Below are 16,965 nucleotides of genomic sequence, written 5' to 3' on the forward strand. Positions count from 1 at the left end.
TCTTCCCTCTCCTTAAAAAACATGTTCACGACCCCCCTTCTTCCTCGCTCCCCCTGTGCCTTCCCCCGCCAAAACCTCCAAGGGAACTTGCCCTCTCCCCAGCCACCCACGACAGGGCTCCCAACACAGACCAACAGAGCCCCCTACTATGCATCCAGTGCCTACCAATTCTGGCGAGCCCTTACCCACTACCTCCACTGCACATTCCCTTCCCTCTCCTACGGATCCTGACACCACCCCCTTGATCCAACCCTCTAGACAGCCTAGCTCGTCTACATGCCCACCTACAAAAGCCATCAGTAGCCTTCCTAAACCTTCTACCTCAAATCCACCCTTCCGTGTTGATACAGGAATTCATGTATCTGGTCATCTTAGCCACACTACTAAGCCTAATCCCTCTACCTCAAATCGACCTAACCGTGAGGATACTGGAACTCATGACTCAGGTCGACTTACCCACACTACTAAGCCTACTGACACCCCTCCCCCCAGCCAAACCCTCTAGACCTCATAGCCCGTCTACCAGGCCACCTTCACAAGCCATCAGTAGCCTCCCTAAACACTCTACCCTAAATCCTCCCTTCTGCTGGGATACTGAAACCCATGACTCTGGTCGTCTTAACCACACTACTAAGCCCACTGCACTCTCCTCCAAGTCAGTTCCCTCACCGCCGACCCCCTGCCCGCAAGAGCACCCTTCTTTTAGGGACTTGGACACTCTCCACCACAAAGCCACTGAATTAACCTTGAGCATCCACAAGTCCTTCACGGACCTCAAAAACCTCCTGCACCTCTCCGAGCTCACTCTCTCTAAGATCAGGCTCTCACAGAACCCTACCACCCCACATCCTGCTCCAAGCCCCTTCTCCACCCATTCCCGTTACCCCTGAGACACCTGCGCCCTTACAGGCAGCCCTGCTACCTCTCAGAGGAAGAAATGCAGGCCCTCCTCCTATCCTACAAACCTACCCCTACTACGACTAGCACTATGGAACTCTCGGAGGATGAAACTGCTGACCTCCTCATTAGCTATGAACACCCATGTCCCTCTGACCTGAAGAAAGATCAACCCATATGCACAGGTGCAATCAATCCTTACAGATCAGCCACTCTCTGCAACAGAGGATTAGTCAACAGTAACCTAGCGCCAGTCCCAACCTCCGGCCCTAACCATGATTCGCATACCGTCCCCTCTCTATCTGGTCTCCTTATCAACTGCTGCTCTGTGGTAAAGCATGCGGCCGATGTCGCCAATCTAATCCTGAACCTAAACACAGATGTAGCGATCCTGACGTTATCCTGGCTAAATGAATCCTCCTCGCCCTGCCTAGACCTTCTAGTCCCGCCCAACTATCTCATCGTAAGGTTGGACAGGCAATCAAAAAAAAAGGGTGTGGCATTGCCTGCATCTACCTCTCCAACCTCCTTATCACTGAACTTCTGGCCGAACCTACTGATTCCTGCGAATATCTTGCCCTATCTGTCTGCAACAACACCTCCCTTCAATGTAGGCTACACATCTTTTACCACCCCGCAGGCAAGAATGACACCTTCATAGACTACCTCATGGAAATCATCACAGCCAAAGCCTCTCAGAACGCCAATGACATTTTTCTTGGCGACTTCAACTTGCACTGGAATGACCCCAAGGACCCGCAGGTCAACGCCATCAGAGACTTTCTGGAATTCTCTCCCTTCAAACTGCCTTACCTCTGTTTCTCAGGCTATCATCCCTTCTTGGACGACTATAATCAACTCCTCTCTCCTACAGGGATCAATTCCTGACTCTCTAAGCCGACCAGGTGGTCCCCATTCTAAAAAAAACCCACTTTAGATCCTGCCTCTCCTGACAAATACAGACCTATCTCTAACATCCCTCTCCTAGCTAAAGTGCTGGAAAAATGTGTACAGCAACAGCTAAGCCAACACATCTCTAACTTCCACCTTCTAGATGACTTGCAATCTGGTTTCAGACCTGGGCACAGCACGGAAACCACACTCCTCCACATTGTGGATGATGCCCTTCAAGCCCTTGACCAAGGCAAAACCTGTCTCTTGATCCTCCTTGACCTATCCTCGGCCTTTGACACTGTTAACCACGAAATTCTCTTGAATCGCCTCAAACTTAGAATGGGCCTGGATGACACCGTTCTGGATTGGTTCCGATCCTTCCTCCAGAACCGCTCTCAGAGAGTCCTGATCAACGGCAACCTATCCGCTTTCTCTCTGATCACAGTTTGAGTCCCCCAAGGATCTACCTTATCCCCTACCCTCTTCAATCTGTACCTCGAACCGCTCTCAGAGGTGCTGCGCACTGCCAATATCTCCTACCACATGTATGCTGACGACACACAGCTCTACATCAATATCTCTTCTCCAGAGGATATCCGTTCCCTGAATGAGGCCTTGAAACTAACTGTTCACTGGCTCACATCCAACCAGCTTAAACTCAACGCCAAAAAAACAGAGTTCCTCTTAATCTGTCCACCCAACGCCAATACAGACATTCAAGTTTGGACCAAGGCTATCACAGCGCTAAACTGCTCTCCTACCATTGTGGACTCTGCTGAATCCCTGGGAATTACCTTAGATGGCAACCTGAACATGCGGGGCCATATCAACGCGATGGCCAAAACCGCCAGATTTTACCTGAACTACCAACGAAACTTGAAACCTTTCCTCGACCCTCCTGATCTAAAATCGGCTATCCAAGCCTTCGTCATCTCTCGACTAGAATATGGTTGCTCCACTCTCGCAGGCCCACCCAAGATCTCTCTGGCACCCTTGAAAGCCTGCCTCAACGCCGCCGCCAGACTTCTAACTGTCTCTAAGAAGTTTGACCACATCTCGCCCCACCTTAAAGCTCTGAACTGACTTCCTCTTGAGGCCAGAATCCAATTCAAACTGGCTTGCATCACTCTCTATTCCAAGTCCCCTGCTTTTCTCGCACAGAAACTTGTATTATCCGAAGGAATCAGAAACTCACGGTCCACCAGAGCCCTTTTGCTCCAACCCGCACGCTTCAAGAAAAAAAGAACTTACAATCAGGCTTTCTCTGGGGCCGCCCCAAGAATATGGAACTCACTCCCACCCGCCATTAGAAGAATACCGTCTCTAGCCCACATCAAAAAGGAGACCAAATCTTTCCTAATGGGCAAATTCCTTTCCTAAAGCTCACGCTACAATCACCCCCTCAACCTGACTTTACCTATCATCACTGCACTGTTCCTTGGCTGCCTTCACCTATGTTACCACCCTGCTCTTCGAAAAATCCTTCAGGGTAATGAGACTGCTTTTCTAGTTTATTGCATCGTGTTTGCTCCTATCCCTTATAGTAGTTGAATATTATGACTGTTTTACCATATATTGTTTCTATTTGTTTCCTTATCCCTGGACTCTCCCTCCCCTTTGTTCTGTATCCCACCTGATACTACTGTAAAGCGCTCTGATACACTCACGGGTCTGGTTCGCGCTCTATAAAACACTAAATAATTTTTTTTTTTAAATCAAGGATAACAAAGCATTCTCAGTGCCCCAGGTGGAGGAGGAATTAGAGGATGTCTTCATGCAGTACCAGAGACATGCGCCTCAGTCACTTCCCCTGCATTCCTCTATCAACAAGGTCATGGATAATGAGTGGCAGGAGGTGGTAAAGCAGTCTTTCCTGCGGTACTTATCTAAGCGTTATACTATTCAGGACTTTGCTTAGAATTTTACCACAGCAGTGTAGGTAGATTTGTGATGGCTGGGTTGTCCACACAGGGGACTATCAATTCTAAGGATGCCTCTCCTTCAGACCCGTTTGATAAGCAGGTGGAGGTCGAGATCAAGAGGACTTACGCCACGGCCAACTATTCCATTAGAGCCTTTGCTTATCTCTCCTACACAATTCAGTCTATTTTGAAGGACTACAAGCCTCTTGCTGAACTTATGGAGGAAGGGGCGGACTTCATACCTACCCTGGCGGTCATGGAACAACTACCAAGATGTTGTCGGATATTTCCTTTGATACCGTGGGGGCCGCGGCTGCCTCTGCAGGTGCAGCTATTCAGGCAAGGAACCAGGTTTGATGGCGCCATTGGAAGGCTGAGGCGGCGAAGAAATCCCTTCTAGTGAAGATTCCTTTCTCCGGGGGGAAACAGTTTGGCGCTCCATTGGAGGAGTTGGTGAAGAAATCGGCAGAAGATAGGCAACTGTTGGCTCCCAATTGTCATCTAGGGGTAGATTCTTTGATGCCACGAGGGCCTTCAACTTGTCTTCTACCCTTAGGTGAACCTGCCCTTTCGTGGGTGGGGACGTGGATGAGGTATCCTTTTCTCCCACAAGTTCCAGTCTCAGCAGTCAGATGTTGTTTCCAACCCCTCGTCGAAGTCCTGACAATCAGAGGGGACTGAAGGTCAGATCCTTGTGGGAGGGTCGCTTGTCGAATTTTCAGGGAAGTCAGTCGCCGACCAGGGGATCTTATGGAATGTCAAGGAGGGCTACACGATTATCTTCAATTCTCCACCCCAGGCTTTTTTTGTTCACACTGCTTTGCCTCTGCTGTCACAAAGAGGGAGGCTTGTTTGGCAGGTATTCAGGATCTTCTTGAAAAAGGAGCCATTCAGCCAGTTCTGGCCTGTCAGAGGGGTCAAGGGGTCTGCTCGATCCTTTTTCTGGTAAGAAAGGCATCAGGGGACCTTCGCCCTGTGCTGGATTTGAAGTGGGTGAACTTGTTTGTCCCTCATGTTAAGTTTAAGATGTTGTATTTGCAGGAGATCCTTCCTTTGCTGGTTCAGGGGGACATGGTGGCTTCCTTGGATCTGCTCGGTGCCTATCAACACGTGCCAATTCATCCGGCATCCCAGCAGTTCCTCAGGTTCTGTGTGGGGCCAGAGCATTTTCAGTTCCAGGTATTGCCCTTGGCTTGTCCTCTGCTCCATGGGTTTTTATGGAAGCCGTGGCTCCCTTGGTTGGGTTCATCCATAGGGAGGGGATTCAGGTGTTCCTTACCTGGATGACTGGCTGATTTCTGCTTCTTCTTTTTCCAAGGGGACTCTTCATATCCTGAGGGTCTGCGAAATTCTGGAGGTCCACGGCTTCCTGATCAACCACAATAAGTCACATCTGGTTCCCACCCAGGACATGGTGTTCATTGGGGGTCACCTGAACATGGTCAAGGAGCTGGTGTTTTTGCAGGCAGAGGAGGGCGACCTTAAGAAGGGACCTGGGTTGTGTGCTCGGCATGGATTCAGCCCCGGTTCATCAGTGGTTGAGGTTACAGGGCTTGATGTCGACGGCAATCAATGTGTTTCCATAGGCTCAGATGCACCTTTACCCATTGGTGAACTATCACTTGTCTCATTGGTCCCCTTGTTCTGCCGATTCCGATCTTCGGGTGGTGGTGTCGCCTCAGATTTGGATTGTCCTGGGTTGGTGCATGGAGGAGACCAATCTTATGAGGGTTTTTTTGATCAGGTATCCTCCTCCCGGGGGATGACAAAGGATGCCAGCAAGGTGGGTTGGGAGCAACTTTAGATTCCTGGTCTGTGCAGGGGCTATGGGGTTGCCTGCAGGCTGGTTGTTCGTCCAACTTCAGGGAACCGAAGGCTGTTCAGATGGCTTGTCAGGAATTTGAGCCAGTCCTCAGGGGGCATCATGTGCTGGTCCGGACAGATAATCAGTGGGGTATCTCAATCACCAGGGGATTGCAGGGTGTAGTCCTTGTGGCTCCTGGCTCAGGAGATGCTGACCTTGGCAGAGAGCACCATGTTGTTTCTAAAGGCTGTGTATATCCATTGGAGGGAGAATTGTGCAGAGGACCACCTGATCAGGGTGATTTCCTCATGAATTCAATCTCTTTGTTGACAGAGGTGTTCCTTGTGATGCAGAAAAGGTTTGGGTGCCCAATGGTGGATTTATTTGCGGACAAAGACAATGAGCTACTTCCCCGCTTCTGCACGATTAAGTGGATACGAGGTCATTCTCGTGGCCGGATGGCCTGCTTTACGAATCAATTAAAAAGTCACATTTTTATATTTTTCGTTCAATTTATGCTCTTGTTGCTATGAGTGGCACATGTATGGCACCTGTGTTATTTCTATGGCATGGGCATCGTAAAAGGTTTCCGGGGTTGTGGGGGCACTTGAAATCCATTTGCTCCCTCTAGTGTGCCAGCTATTATTTATCTGAGAGTTTTATATATGGCCAGCTTGACCTGAGGCTAACAGAGCGCTTTACTATTGTAAATGTTCACATCAAAGATAAAAAGTCTATACAGAGTATCTGAGTCAGAGCGCTTTACCTATGCCAGCTTATGCAGTATTTTAAAGTAATTTATAATTTTTATACTCATAAGTTGGGTGCCCTGCAAACTCTAATCCCTGAAAGGTTTCACACAAGCATCGGTAAAAGTTTCACACACGCATCGGTAAAAGTTTCACACAAGCATTTGGTAAAGGTTTCACACAAGCATCGGTAAAGGTTTCACACAAGCATCGGTAAAGGTTTCACGCAAGCATCCGTAAAAGTTTCACACAAGTTTTTGGTAAAGGTTTCACACAAGCATCGGTAAAGGTTTCACACAAGCATCGTTATGCTGACCTGACGTCAGTGTCATTTTTTGATTTGTGCATTTTCGAGAAGGTCATAAACAGGAACCGCTCTTAACTTCTGCTGGGTACTTCCGATCTAGATCGGGTTCACAAATGCAACAACTATTTAGAATTGTCTGGGAATGATGGACAGTTGCCTTTTTTTTATGAAGCTAAACTCTTCACCGTGTCCTTCAACCTAAATTGTGAAAAATTGTTGTGCTAGAAAGTGCTTTCCAGTTCCTGTGGGACGCTTGCTTAAGGAAGGGGTGCGTTGTATTACACTCGCAGCACACGGCAGACATTCATGGCTCATAAGTAAAGTTTAAGCTTGGCTGAGGTTCCTCCTGTACCCAGTACTCAACCTGTTCCCCTCCTTCCGGTGACATGCTGCACTCGTCCTGCTTTTGATAGTCGGACAAAGATCAGAAATGGAGGGAGACACTACAGCTCGACGGGTCAATGCGAGTGCTATAGAGTTATTGGACTCTGTAGATCAGGGGTTGCATCGAAGTGGAGACCCCCGCGTTTATCCTTCAGTGTTTAAGTGATCAAGTGATACTGGCTCCTTCTGAGAGTCTGAGAACATTCAAATGTTGTCTATTTTTTTTAGGTCTGCCGTAAAACAATACCTTTTGATTTTACTAGCATATGTATATAATATAATATACTTACTTATAGGGGGTGTCAGCCAACCCTCTTCAGCCATTGTTCTGTCGTGTTGTCATTCACATTTTTCTTTTTCCCCCTATGACATACTGCATTGGGTCAGCCTACTTCAGCCATTAGCTAGCTTCACCGCTCTTTCACAAGGTGCAAAGCGGCACACAAAGTAGATCTCTTTGGCGCCAGGGACTAATAAGGTAATGTGTGCTTTTAGAGGCCAAAAATATTTTTGCTGTTAGCACATGTTTTTTTTCCCATACTGACAAGGACCCAGAAGCACACCCAGCAATAAAGTTTTACAAAAAACCATGACAAAACAAGCTTTGACAAAGCCAAAGCCAAAAAAGAATGGCTGCCAATGCCAGACCAAATGGCTTTTTTTTGCTTGGCTTGTTTGGCTAGGGAATGAGTCCTATGAAAACTGATGTGACAATGACAAACTGTAAGGAAGTGAAGGATTTCACAGTAGATCCTACCTTTCCGGGCTTTCTTCTGCAGTTTCAGAGTGTCTGAGGTCTTTTTCTTGATTTCGCTTCGAGCACGCTTGTATTCTGAAAGAATGGAAGAAGATGTAATGCATAGCACCATAATGTCCCACTCTTAGTTGTTTTACAGCTAGGTCTTTGCTATGTAAATCACATACATTGCTGAAGTATGTTGGTAATTAAGTGTGCTAATCATGCCCTCATACATGGATACCTACCACCAGTCCAGGGCCCAGAATCCATGGCTACTCTCAACTTTGGAATAGAGACGTTTACACAGTTCCAACTGCAGCAAATACACATGCCCCTACCGAGTGACTGTTGGGGTCACCCATAAGAGGATTTCTGAATCCATAACAGCAACCAGCTCTAAGAACCCAGCAACCTCAACAAGCTGGACTGATGTCACCGTGGCTACTGGATGTCAGATTCAGAGCTTACCACACCTAGAAAACTGAAGGCTCCATTATCAGTTATGGTATACCTTTCACATTTTTGCTACAGCCTGGCGGGCGAGATTTCAGGGTGTAGTCTTATTCACGCTACCATCAATTTAAGTGATAGATCCCTGATTGGTTTTACCCCCAAAAGTACATTGTTTTAGCATCCGGCACATATTTGAAGGCCTGTTTAAAGTATGACTTGTAGGAAAATGTCATCACTTTCAACTGTTGCATTTTTGTTGCATAGTCTCCGTCATGCGGCACTCATCTCTTCAGTAGTGGCTGCGACCGGATCTGGGAGGTTGGGGTGGGGTCGAAAAAAGAAGGAACAAACCACTTACCTGAAAACAGCCGACCACAGCCTCTTCTCCGTCCTCTTCTTCCTGTCTCCGGTTCGACAGCAGGAGGCACCTGAGCTCCCAGGCTCCCCTGAGGCAATCACAACGCTGCAATGCAGTGTTGTGATTGGTCTGAGCGCTGCTGTTCGGAGCTTAGATGGGGAATGGGAGGCTGAGCATGTTCCTCACCAGGCTCTCCATTACAGCCTGGTGGGGAAGATGCAAAGTCGTGAATGTTTGGCCGGCCCAAGAGGGCCAGCCAAGCAGTCGTGCTCACTTAGGGAGTGCAAACCACTCCTCTCCCTGTTCTGGCCAGCCCCGCCCTGCAAGCCACTGACTGCATTGTGATTGGTTATGGGGAGCTTGGATGTTCTTCCTGTTCCGGGGTTGCAGAGGGACGAGGAGGAAAGACACGGTGGTAAGGTATGTTTTTTTCATTTCTCATTTTAGATCTCTTCACCCCACAGCCCCCGCCGTCCCCGCCCTACCACCCCTGATCTGTGTCAACCACCAGTGACAAATTAGTACTCAATGTGGCTTTCTTTTTCCTCCTAATACGATCTTTCTTCTGCCAATTCACTCTAACATGACGCTAACAGTACCTGTTGGTCGGCCTATCAAAATGTCAATAACAACAATATCATTTGACATAAATATTGTGGACTAAGTATTAGTTTCAAACATGTTGCTCCACGGAGTATAGCTTTCACAGTATTAACTCCAGAGGGCGATCTTTTAGTAAATTGTGTTTAGAACAGTATGTTTTTGCCAGACAATATGTAAACTGTAATATTCTGTTACCATACCGCTTGCCCTGTTGGTGGGCCTGCACAACATGTGCAAAAATGAGTCTCCCATGACTATCTTCTGCAGAGCCTCTGACATGGGCAGAATGCAGAATCTAGAGTAGGTGGTCCCTGCTCCTCCCTTTCATGCTGACTTCCACTGAGGCAACCAACATTATCTGACAGTATCTAAGAAGCCTTTGTGGTCCACTCAGGAAAGGATAGCCGATGCTCAGTAGGTTGTATATCCGCTCATGCCTTCTGTCCATGCCTTGTAGGCAGTATGTAGATTTCATAAATAAACTGATCTGTAGATCCGTCTCCCTGCAGACCGATGCTCCCTGGATCAGGCTACCTCTGACACTAATGCTAGTGAGAGAGGATGCGTTCCTAAAGCGCTTTGAAGACCCTTTTCTTTGCTAGACACATCTACATGCCGTGGTGCAGCTTCTTCCAGTTCCTTCTATGTCATGAAGCTGTTATGCTATGACTTAATATGACAGAAATAACACACTTGAAGGGAATGTGATTCTTTTCGTTCAATCTTAGTTCTGTTCTTATAACAATATAGTCTGGAGTACAGTCTGAAGGTGCGGCTCCATTTCACACCTCAGGATTTCCATCAGCGTGAGACATGAGGCTTGGATGGAGGAACGCTCTGGAGCTTCTTGGAAAGGGTATTGCTCGTGAGTATTCCCGATCACTGATACCTCAGAGCCCATGGAGGCTGAAACACTACTCCGCCTTCACCAAGGGTACTTCTTAAGTTGCCTACACAGGAATCACTGGAAGGAAGACTTTAAAGTGCCTTGCGATCCATTCTTCTGGGAAGGAAGCCGTAGTAAAAGTAGGACATTGGCAGGGGCAAAAGACCCTCGGTCAGTGAAGCGATCACTCCAGCCGCTCTATTTTGGAAAGGATCCATGGCAGAAGACGCATTCCAGCCAGCATGCGGGTGGATCTCATGTAGGAGATTCTCAGGTAGGCATAAAATGAGGCTGATTGAGAGGACTCCAGCGCACCTGTGAGCACTTCCTCATGGACCTCCTCCAGCAGCCAAAAGGGGATCCCGATTTCACCCTATTCATGGCAATCCGAAGAACTAACATGTTGCTTCAGGTACTGTAGGGCCATCTCTTGAGTCTCCAACTTGAAAGCGGGTGAAGATTTTGTGTACAGCTCCTCACACAGGAAGAAGCAAGAAACTGATGGGCAGACATTCTGTTTACAGCAGGTGAAGGCAGGCAGTTTGTCATGGGTCTCAATAAATTGCAACAAAGGCTACTTCACTCCTTTCTGACTCCTATGCCTGTCATTTAATTGCTCCTTGTAAACATTTTAGTTTATTTGTCTTATATTTAATGTACGATCTGTTGTTTTCACTAGAGTAAAAGGCTCTACTATGCCACTGATGTTACCCCTAGCTTGAAGGGTCATGTGATGTCACTTCCTGTTATGTTGGGGGAGTTAAAGGGCATTTGATGCCACTTCCGCTATTTCCTCTGAATCTGAAGAAAGAATGCCAGTGGCTTCCCTCCACAGAATCATGTGCTTTATTACCTTTTGCGTGGTCCTTGTCGAGGGTGGTGGCAGTCTTCTTCCAGTCTTCAATCCTCTCCTGCAGCGGGTTAATCAGACTTTCCATCAAGGCACTGAGAATGGAAGAAACACAATTAGAATACAACGTGGACATTGTGGTCAGTTAGCAGAGAACTTGCAAACAAAATAAGGCTAAACTTGGAAGGAAAGATGCGTCGAGCAGAGAGACGGACAAGAAATGAAAGAAGGAAGGTACAAAGATTGTAGAGAATTGAGAACAGGAAGAAAGAGGAGTAGGAATGAATATACGGGTTTTGTGCCAAAAATGTGGAAGCACGTCCTGGGAAAAAATGGAGGGAGGGAGGTGAAAAGGGAGGTCATAAATAAATAGTAATAAAATGAAGGGGAAAGGAGAGGAGAAACACAATGTCAAAATGGAGTGAGAAATACTCTGGGGTGGCAGGGCTGACTGACAGACACCTGGGTATTACAGTCTTGTGGCTTAGGCATCTGATGCAAGGAGCAGTAAGGAAATCTGTCCTTGGGGCCGTAGAGTATATCATTTATAATGAGTGCCACGCTATTGGCATTACCACTGCTTGTTTACAAAGCAATCTTCAAAGAAAGGAAATTCAAAAACATTTAAAAATACTGGAGGAAAAGCAAACACATAGCTTAATGTATCTCAAATCCAATCATTCCCATCTTTATAAATTCCATGGTTTATTTTTCAAATACTTTTTCAATCAGTGAAGCGAACAGAATTTAACAAAATAAGAAAATGTAAAGTAAAACACTTGCCACTGCCTTTCATTGGACTCGGAGCTGAAACATACTCCATCCATTTGGTCCTCTGCAGTAGCCCAGGTAGCATATTTATGTCCCACCAGGAGATAAGACAGCTACTTTTCAATAATTCTCATTACTCTTTCTGGCTCAAGCACCAGCTGAGGTAGTGCAGCAGCCAGCCCCTCCCTAGTGCCATAAAAGCCTTTGTGTGCCAAGCCCTGACCGTTTGTCCAGTATGTGGAATGAAGGAGAGAAAAAAATGACCCCTAGAGTCTGATCACAATTCAGACCCTGGAAAAAAGATATCAGTTGCTGTGCATTTAGAGACAAGCTCAGAGAGGTGGGACACAACACTGAGCTCTGTGATAGGTATTTGTGAGGAAAGACTTACAAGAGAAAGAGAGCAAGAAAACACATGCAGTCTCATGAAGTATTGAATAGAAAAAGAAAAGAGAAGTTCCCTAAATGCGAGCAGTGGAGGGCCATAAGTTGGCCCATCAAAAGGATGGTAAAAAGAAAATGCTCCAAAAGAGGGACAAACACAGGAAGAGGAAGGAAAGCCATTGAATAAGAAGCATGCAAATGAGAGTGTCAATAAAGCCAAGCAATGATAAACAATGGTCAGGCTCTAAGCACACTATCGTTTTTTGATATGGTGCACTAGAGGCTGTCTGGTAGACGAGACCTAAAAAGTGGCCTGAAGGAGACCCCGTTAGATTATGTTGCTTTAGAAAGATGTCCTGGGCAGGCCACCTATCCTCTCCCATATCACGCCTCGAGCAAACCTTAGCACGTCCCAAAACTTACTTTGTGAAGTGTCTGAGCTTTGTTTCGATGCTGCGGTGTCGCATACACATCCGCGTCAGCGCAGAGCCGATGTCTCTTGTAGCCCCTGTAAAACAAAGCAGAACCCCTCGGTGAGGATGGGATGATAGCATACGTAACAATATGCCCGATTCAGGTGGGAGATTCAGTTTTCGAGTCAATAATTGCTTTAATTTAGGTGCCTCCTGCCTAAAATTGCTGCAGCTTCAATACGTCAATGGGGATTTGTTTCCAAAATCTCCAGCTTCCCAGTTATAAATGTTGGCATGTATGTGAGAGCATTTTTCAAAGAGCCTGTATTGCTAAGCCAGTTGTAGAAATGATTATTAACCACACTAACTCCAAGACTCCATAAATCAGAAGACAACTGAGAGAGTCTGCGTGGAGGCAGAAATGTAATAAGATGTGACATGGACAAACAATACAGGTGTATTTAAGAAACATTGCTGACACGCACGCGCGGCGCAAACCACTTTCATTGCTCAGCACCGGTGAGACCCGGTCCACTTAAAGCCATGGGTGCAGGTGTCAGTGGCACGGCTCAGAGCAAAGGCGAAAATCGTTGCTTCTTGGTTTTGCCGCAACTTAAAACCCGTCACCGGACTCGTGAGTGAGCAATTCTGTTGTTCCTTTATCACTGGTACATCCTATAAATAATCACTAGATGGCGCCCTCAGACTGCGGTTTAATTTTCTTCCACCAAAGGCGCATTAAAAATAGGACGCCATGCTTTCCTTTCCAGCAGATGCAGCCTGGAGAGGATGCTCTCGAAAAGAAACTCACTCACTGACCTCCGCCCACAGGAATAACTGTAAGCCAAGGAAGGAAGCATGAACCTCCTCATGTTCATACAGAGGGAACGCTCATCGTAATAGGCAGACCAGGAATTAATGCCTGTGTATGGCCACCACCTGGCCAAAAGCAAACCCAAAAAAATAAGCATCTTGGTTTTTCAAGAAACATTTTGGATTGTTGTGTGTGTCCTCTCCCTCAGCGCGCTCACTGACTTCTGCCTCCATTTTCTCTAGTTTTTCCGACACTTCTCTTTCCATCTCTTCTCCTTCCCTTCAAGTCCCTTCAGCCTCTTGTACCAATGCCCCTCTCCTCCGTGTGCTCTCTCCAGCCTCTCTGATTAGTTCTGACTGACTGTTCTCTCTTCTCAGTCACGCTTCAAACCGTCACAGCGTCCTTTTCACTCGCTCTTGTGCTTCCACACTCCCACTCCTAGCACACTTGACTTTTCGCACATTCTCCCCCTCTTTCACCCCCTCCAAACACACCAGAATTAGTGCTGACATTTATGGACAATGTTTCCAGGAAGGAATTGTACCCCAACTGCGGTAGTCATAGACAAGAGTTTGTCCAGAGGCCTGAATCCAACTTAAGTCTATTTTTCAGGGTAAAGCTCCTCTCAGCAGGCATGTCAAAATTTTAGTGAACGGTATCAATGCTTTCAGCAGGCATGCCGTACTTGAGGTGGAAATTACAAACACTTCCCAGCAGGCATGCTGAACTTTAATGTGACGTCAATACTTCTCAGCAGACATGACATGCTTTAATATGGCAACCCCAAGACTTCTTAGCAAGGCTTCCATACTTTTATTAGGAAGTATTATCACATCTCCATGTGGCTGCCATGCTTTTAATTGTCAGTACCAATACTGTTTACCAGGGCTGCTATACATACAATGGAGAGTACCATCACTTCTTGGCGGGCTGTGATAACTTTACTGGGCAGTATTAAGACTTCTCAGCAGGCACATCATACTTTAACAGGTAATACCTGCAGTTCTTAGCAGATCTGATATATTTTTATCGAGACAGTAGAATTACTTATCCGCTGCAGCATGCATACATTTTGTGGCTAAGTTCTATTGCATTCTCTTTTCCGTAAAATACCACAGGTAGTAAATAAGAGCTCCCTTCCACCACAGATTTGTTGTGAGCATGTGACACTCTTTTCACACTCACGTTTAAAGTGGAAAAAAACTCACAGAGGTCTAATGGACTAGGCTGGTAGTGATGAATCATATACTTCTCTCCGCACCCTGTCATCCTGTTCCTCTCGCTCCCGCAAATTAGGTCTCTGGGCAGTGTTGCCTCCACTCCAGTGTAGAGAAGCTTGCACTGCCACAGGCGCGAGGAGGGCATCTGGTTTTAATGGTGGACAACACATGATTCCCCATGTAATCTGAGCACTCCACTCTGCTGGCATTAACTGCGTTGGAGTGTTCCTGTTAGGGGGCCGCCTCGGCTCCCTCCGGATCAGGTTTGTTGATATATGGACCCCTGTGACTATGGCTGGGAACTCTATTGGACCTGTAGTTGTTTCTTTCTTCCTTGGGTCCTGGATATTCTGGCACCCTCATGTACTTGTGATGGCTTTGCCGCTTGTGGATATTGCTTGTCAGGTCTGGCAGGGCTTCGGGTAAGCTAGGGACCTCCTTTCTTTGGCTGTGGGACTCGTGGTGGGTCCTTTTGACTCTGGTGATCTCCATGTTCAGGGGTGACTGAATGTTGCTGTCCATCAATACAAAACACATCATCAGAAGTAAGGTGGGGACAGGGGGTAGTCAATGTGTTGATGATCTGGATCTGCTTGGTTTTCACCCTACCGTTGCTTGGTTTTCACCCTACCTTGACTTGTTTGTATCTGTGGTAGTCCTTGGGATGATGAGTGTATTAGTAGTCCCTTTCTGGGCTGGTTTCCCAAACTGGGGACTGCTCATGCACCTTGCTTTGTTCTACTTGGCCATCCTAGTCTGCTACACTTGTTCTTCTTATGCATTTTCTCTGGTTGCGATTGATGTTGCCCTCAACTTGTTTTTGCCTCTCAGCTGTCTGTTCTGGTCTCCTTTGACTGTCGGTCTGGGGTGAAAGAGTGGAGCAGCTGTGGCTGTGTGTGCCCCAAGGATGGGTGGCAGCGGTTCTGGCTTCTGCTAGGCTGGTTGCATTCCGTGCTTGCTGCCTCTCCTGGCTTCTCGTCATCCGCGTCATCTTCTTTGGAGGGGATGGGTTCATTACCCTTGTGCCCTTTGCTCTGAGTTTTCGAAGGGTTTGGTTGTGCCACATTCTCTTTGTAGGGCTTGGGTTGTTGGTTGGGTTCTGCTGTTGGTTTGGTCACCTTGCAGAGGTTGTTCAGGTGCCTACAAGCTGGGTTCATTGTTTTCTCCTGTGGTGGTCTTTCTGTGTGCACCTAGCAGCGCGCAGAACATTTCCTATATGACTGGCTTTCAGTTCAAGATCCTGCTTCTCTGGATATATTTTCGTTGCTGACTTCTGTGATCTGCTGCCGTCTCCACTCTACTCGGGTCACTGGATTCTTTTGTTTTTTTCTTCTGTTTCTTTGTTCGACAGGTTTCCTTCCTGGCAATGTCCAAGGGCGCCCAGGGTATTGTCCATTCTGGTATCACAGCTTGTTGTGCTTCTTTTAATGCTATTGATGGGCGGTCAGACTCTTTCATCTCCTGAGGCCATTTTTGCCATCCTCTCTTCCGAGCGTTCACTGATTCCGGCTGTTTGAGGGCTGTGTGACAGTCCAGGAGCAGGATGTCTCCTTGAGTAAGCCTATAGCAGTAAGTGGACGGAGTAAAAATTAAGAAGGGCAAGAGAAGCCTGTCTGGATAAGGAAGCTCACCTCATTAAAAACCTGGCACGTGGATTTAGATTAATGGAATTACCGAGAAGTGACTCAAACAAAAGGCGCCAGCAGGAGACAGGCCGCGTCTTCTCGGGTGTTTTCGTTTTCATTGTTAGAGTAACAGGAAGGGCAGTCTGGCTGCTTCTAGCGACCCCAACATACACTGGAGATCAAGTAAATCCTAAAATATTCCGTGTCATTAATCCTGCTTAGTGGCTATCCATTATGAGGTTCATAATGTTATCCAACAGACTACTGAAAGAAGCCTCAGACTTATTTCTTGGAAACAGAAATCAAAGGGCAACTAATGGTTTATTCCCAGATCGCGGCCTGCTGGTGCGTGCGTCCGCTCGACAGGGGAGGTGTCATCGCGTTTAACGTTAATGCGTCGCGCTGGAGAGGAGCCATGTGCTGGGGAAGAGTTTACAGCGCCAGTTTAATGGGACGTGAGTGGAATGTCTCGAATGAGGCAATTTCACTCGAATTCCAAAAACTCGACACTTTCTCTCAGATGTTCGTCTGTCGAGACCTGTTTTGTGCCGGAAACAGCACATTTCAGAACATTCTGTTGCATCTCAAAGTCCCGGCCAGAGACCCAGCTGTCCTGGAAACAGAGGCCCATCTCCGCCATCCTTTCCCCGAGGTGAAGGGGTCTGGCATGCGAAATTGCAAAGCAGGCTCCAGCTGGGGCATTTAACGCCCCATCACCGCGCGGTCACTCACCGGCTCCTCCCAGCATACACTGGGACATACCGCAAGACCAGCAGTGCGCAACTATGCACACTCCACCTAGCCCCGCCCCACCTCTTTACCGCCCCCCTCCCCACCCCCCACACACCTCTCACTCACTTGGCTTGTACATACAGTCGAGCGTGTGTAAGTA

At 47.3% G+C, this 16,965-nt stretch overlaps 1 protein-coding gene across 7 annotated transcripts in view; it reads right to left on the bottom strand.

Moving 5' to 3' along the window:
- Positions 1–16,965, bottom strand: part of MTSS2 (MTSS I-BAR domain containing 2) — a 320,542-nt gene that overhangs the window by 64,523 nt on the left and 239,054 nt on the right. For all 7 annotated transcript variants that reach the window (XM_086945290.1, XM_086945292.1, XM_086945291.1 and 4 more), the window contains exons 4-6: positions 12,425–12,509; positions 10,850–10,941; positions 7,715–7,789 (exon numbers count right to left, since the gene is read on the bottom strand). In XM_086945290.1, the coding sequence (XP_086801416.1) occupies positions 7,715–7,789; positions 10,850–10,941; positions 12,425–12,509 (252 nt within the window). The remainder of the gene's footprint in view (positions 1–7,714; positions 7,790–10,849; positions 10,942–12,424; positions 12,510–16,965) is intronic.

The sequence above is a fragment of the Lissotriton vulgaris genome, chromosome 12 (assembly GCF_964263255.1).
Source record: "Lissotriton vulgaris chromosome 12, aLisVul1.2, whole genome shotgun sequence".
NCBI classification, from domain to species: domain Eukaryota; kingdom Metazoa; phylum Chordata; class Amphibia; order Caudata; family Salamandridae; genus Lissotriton; species Lissotriton vulgaris.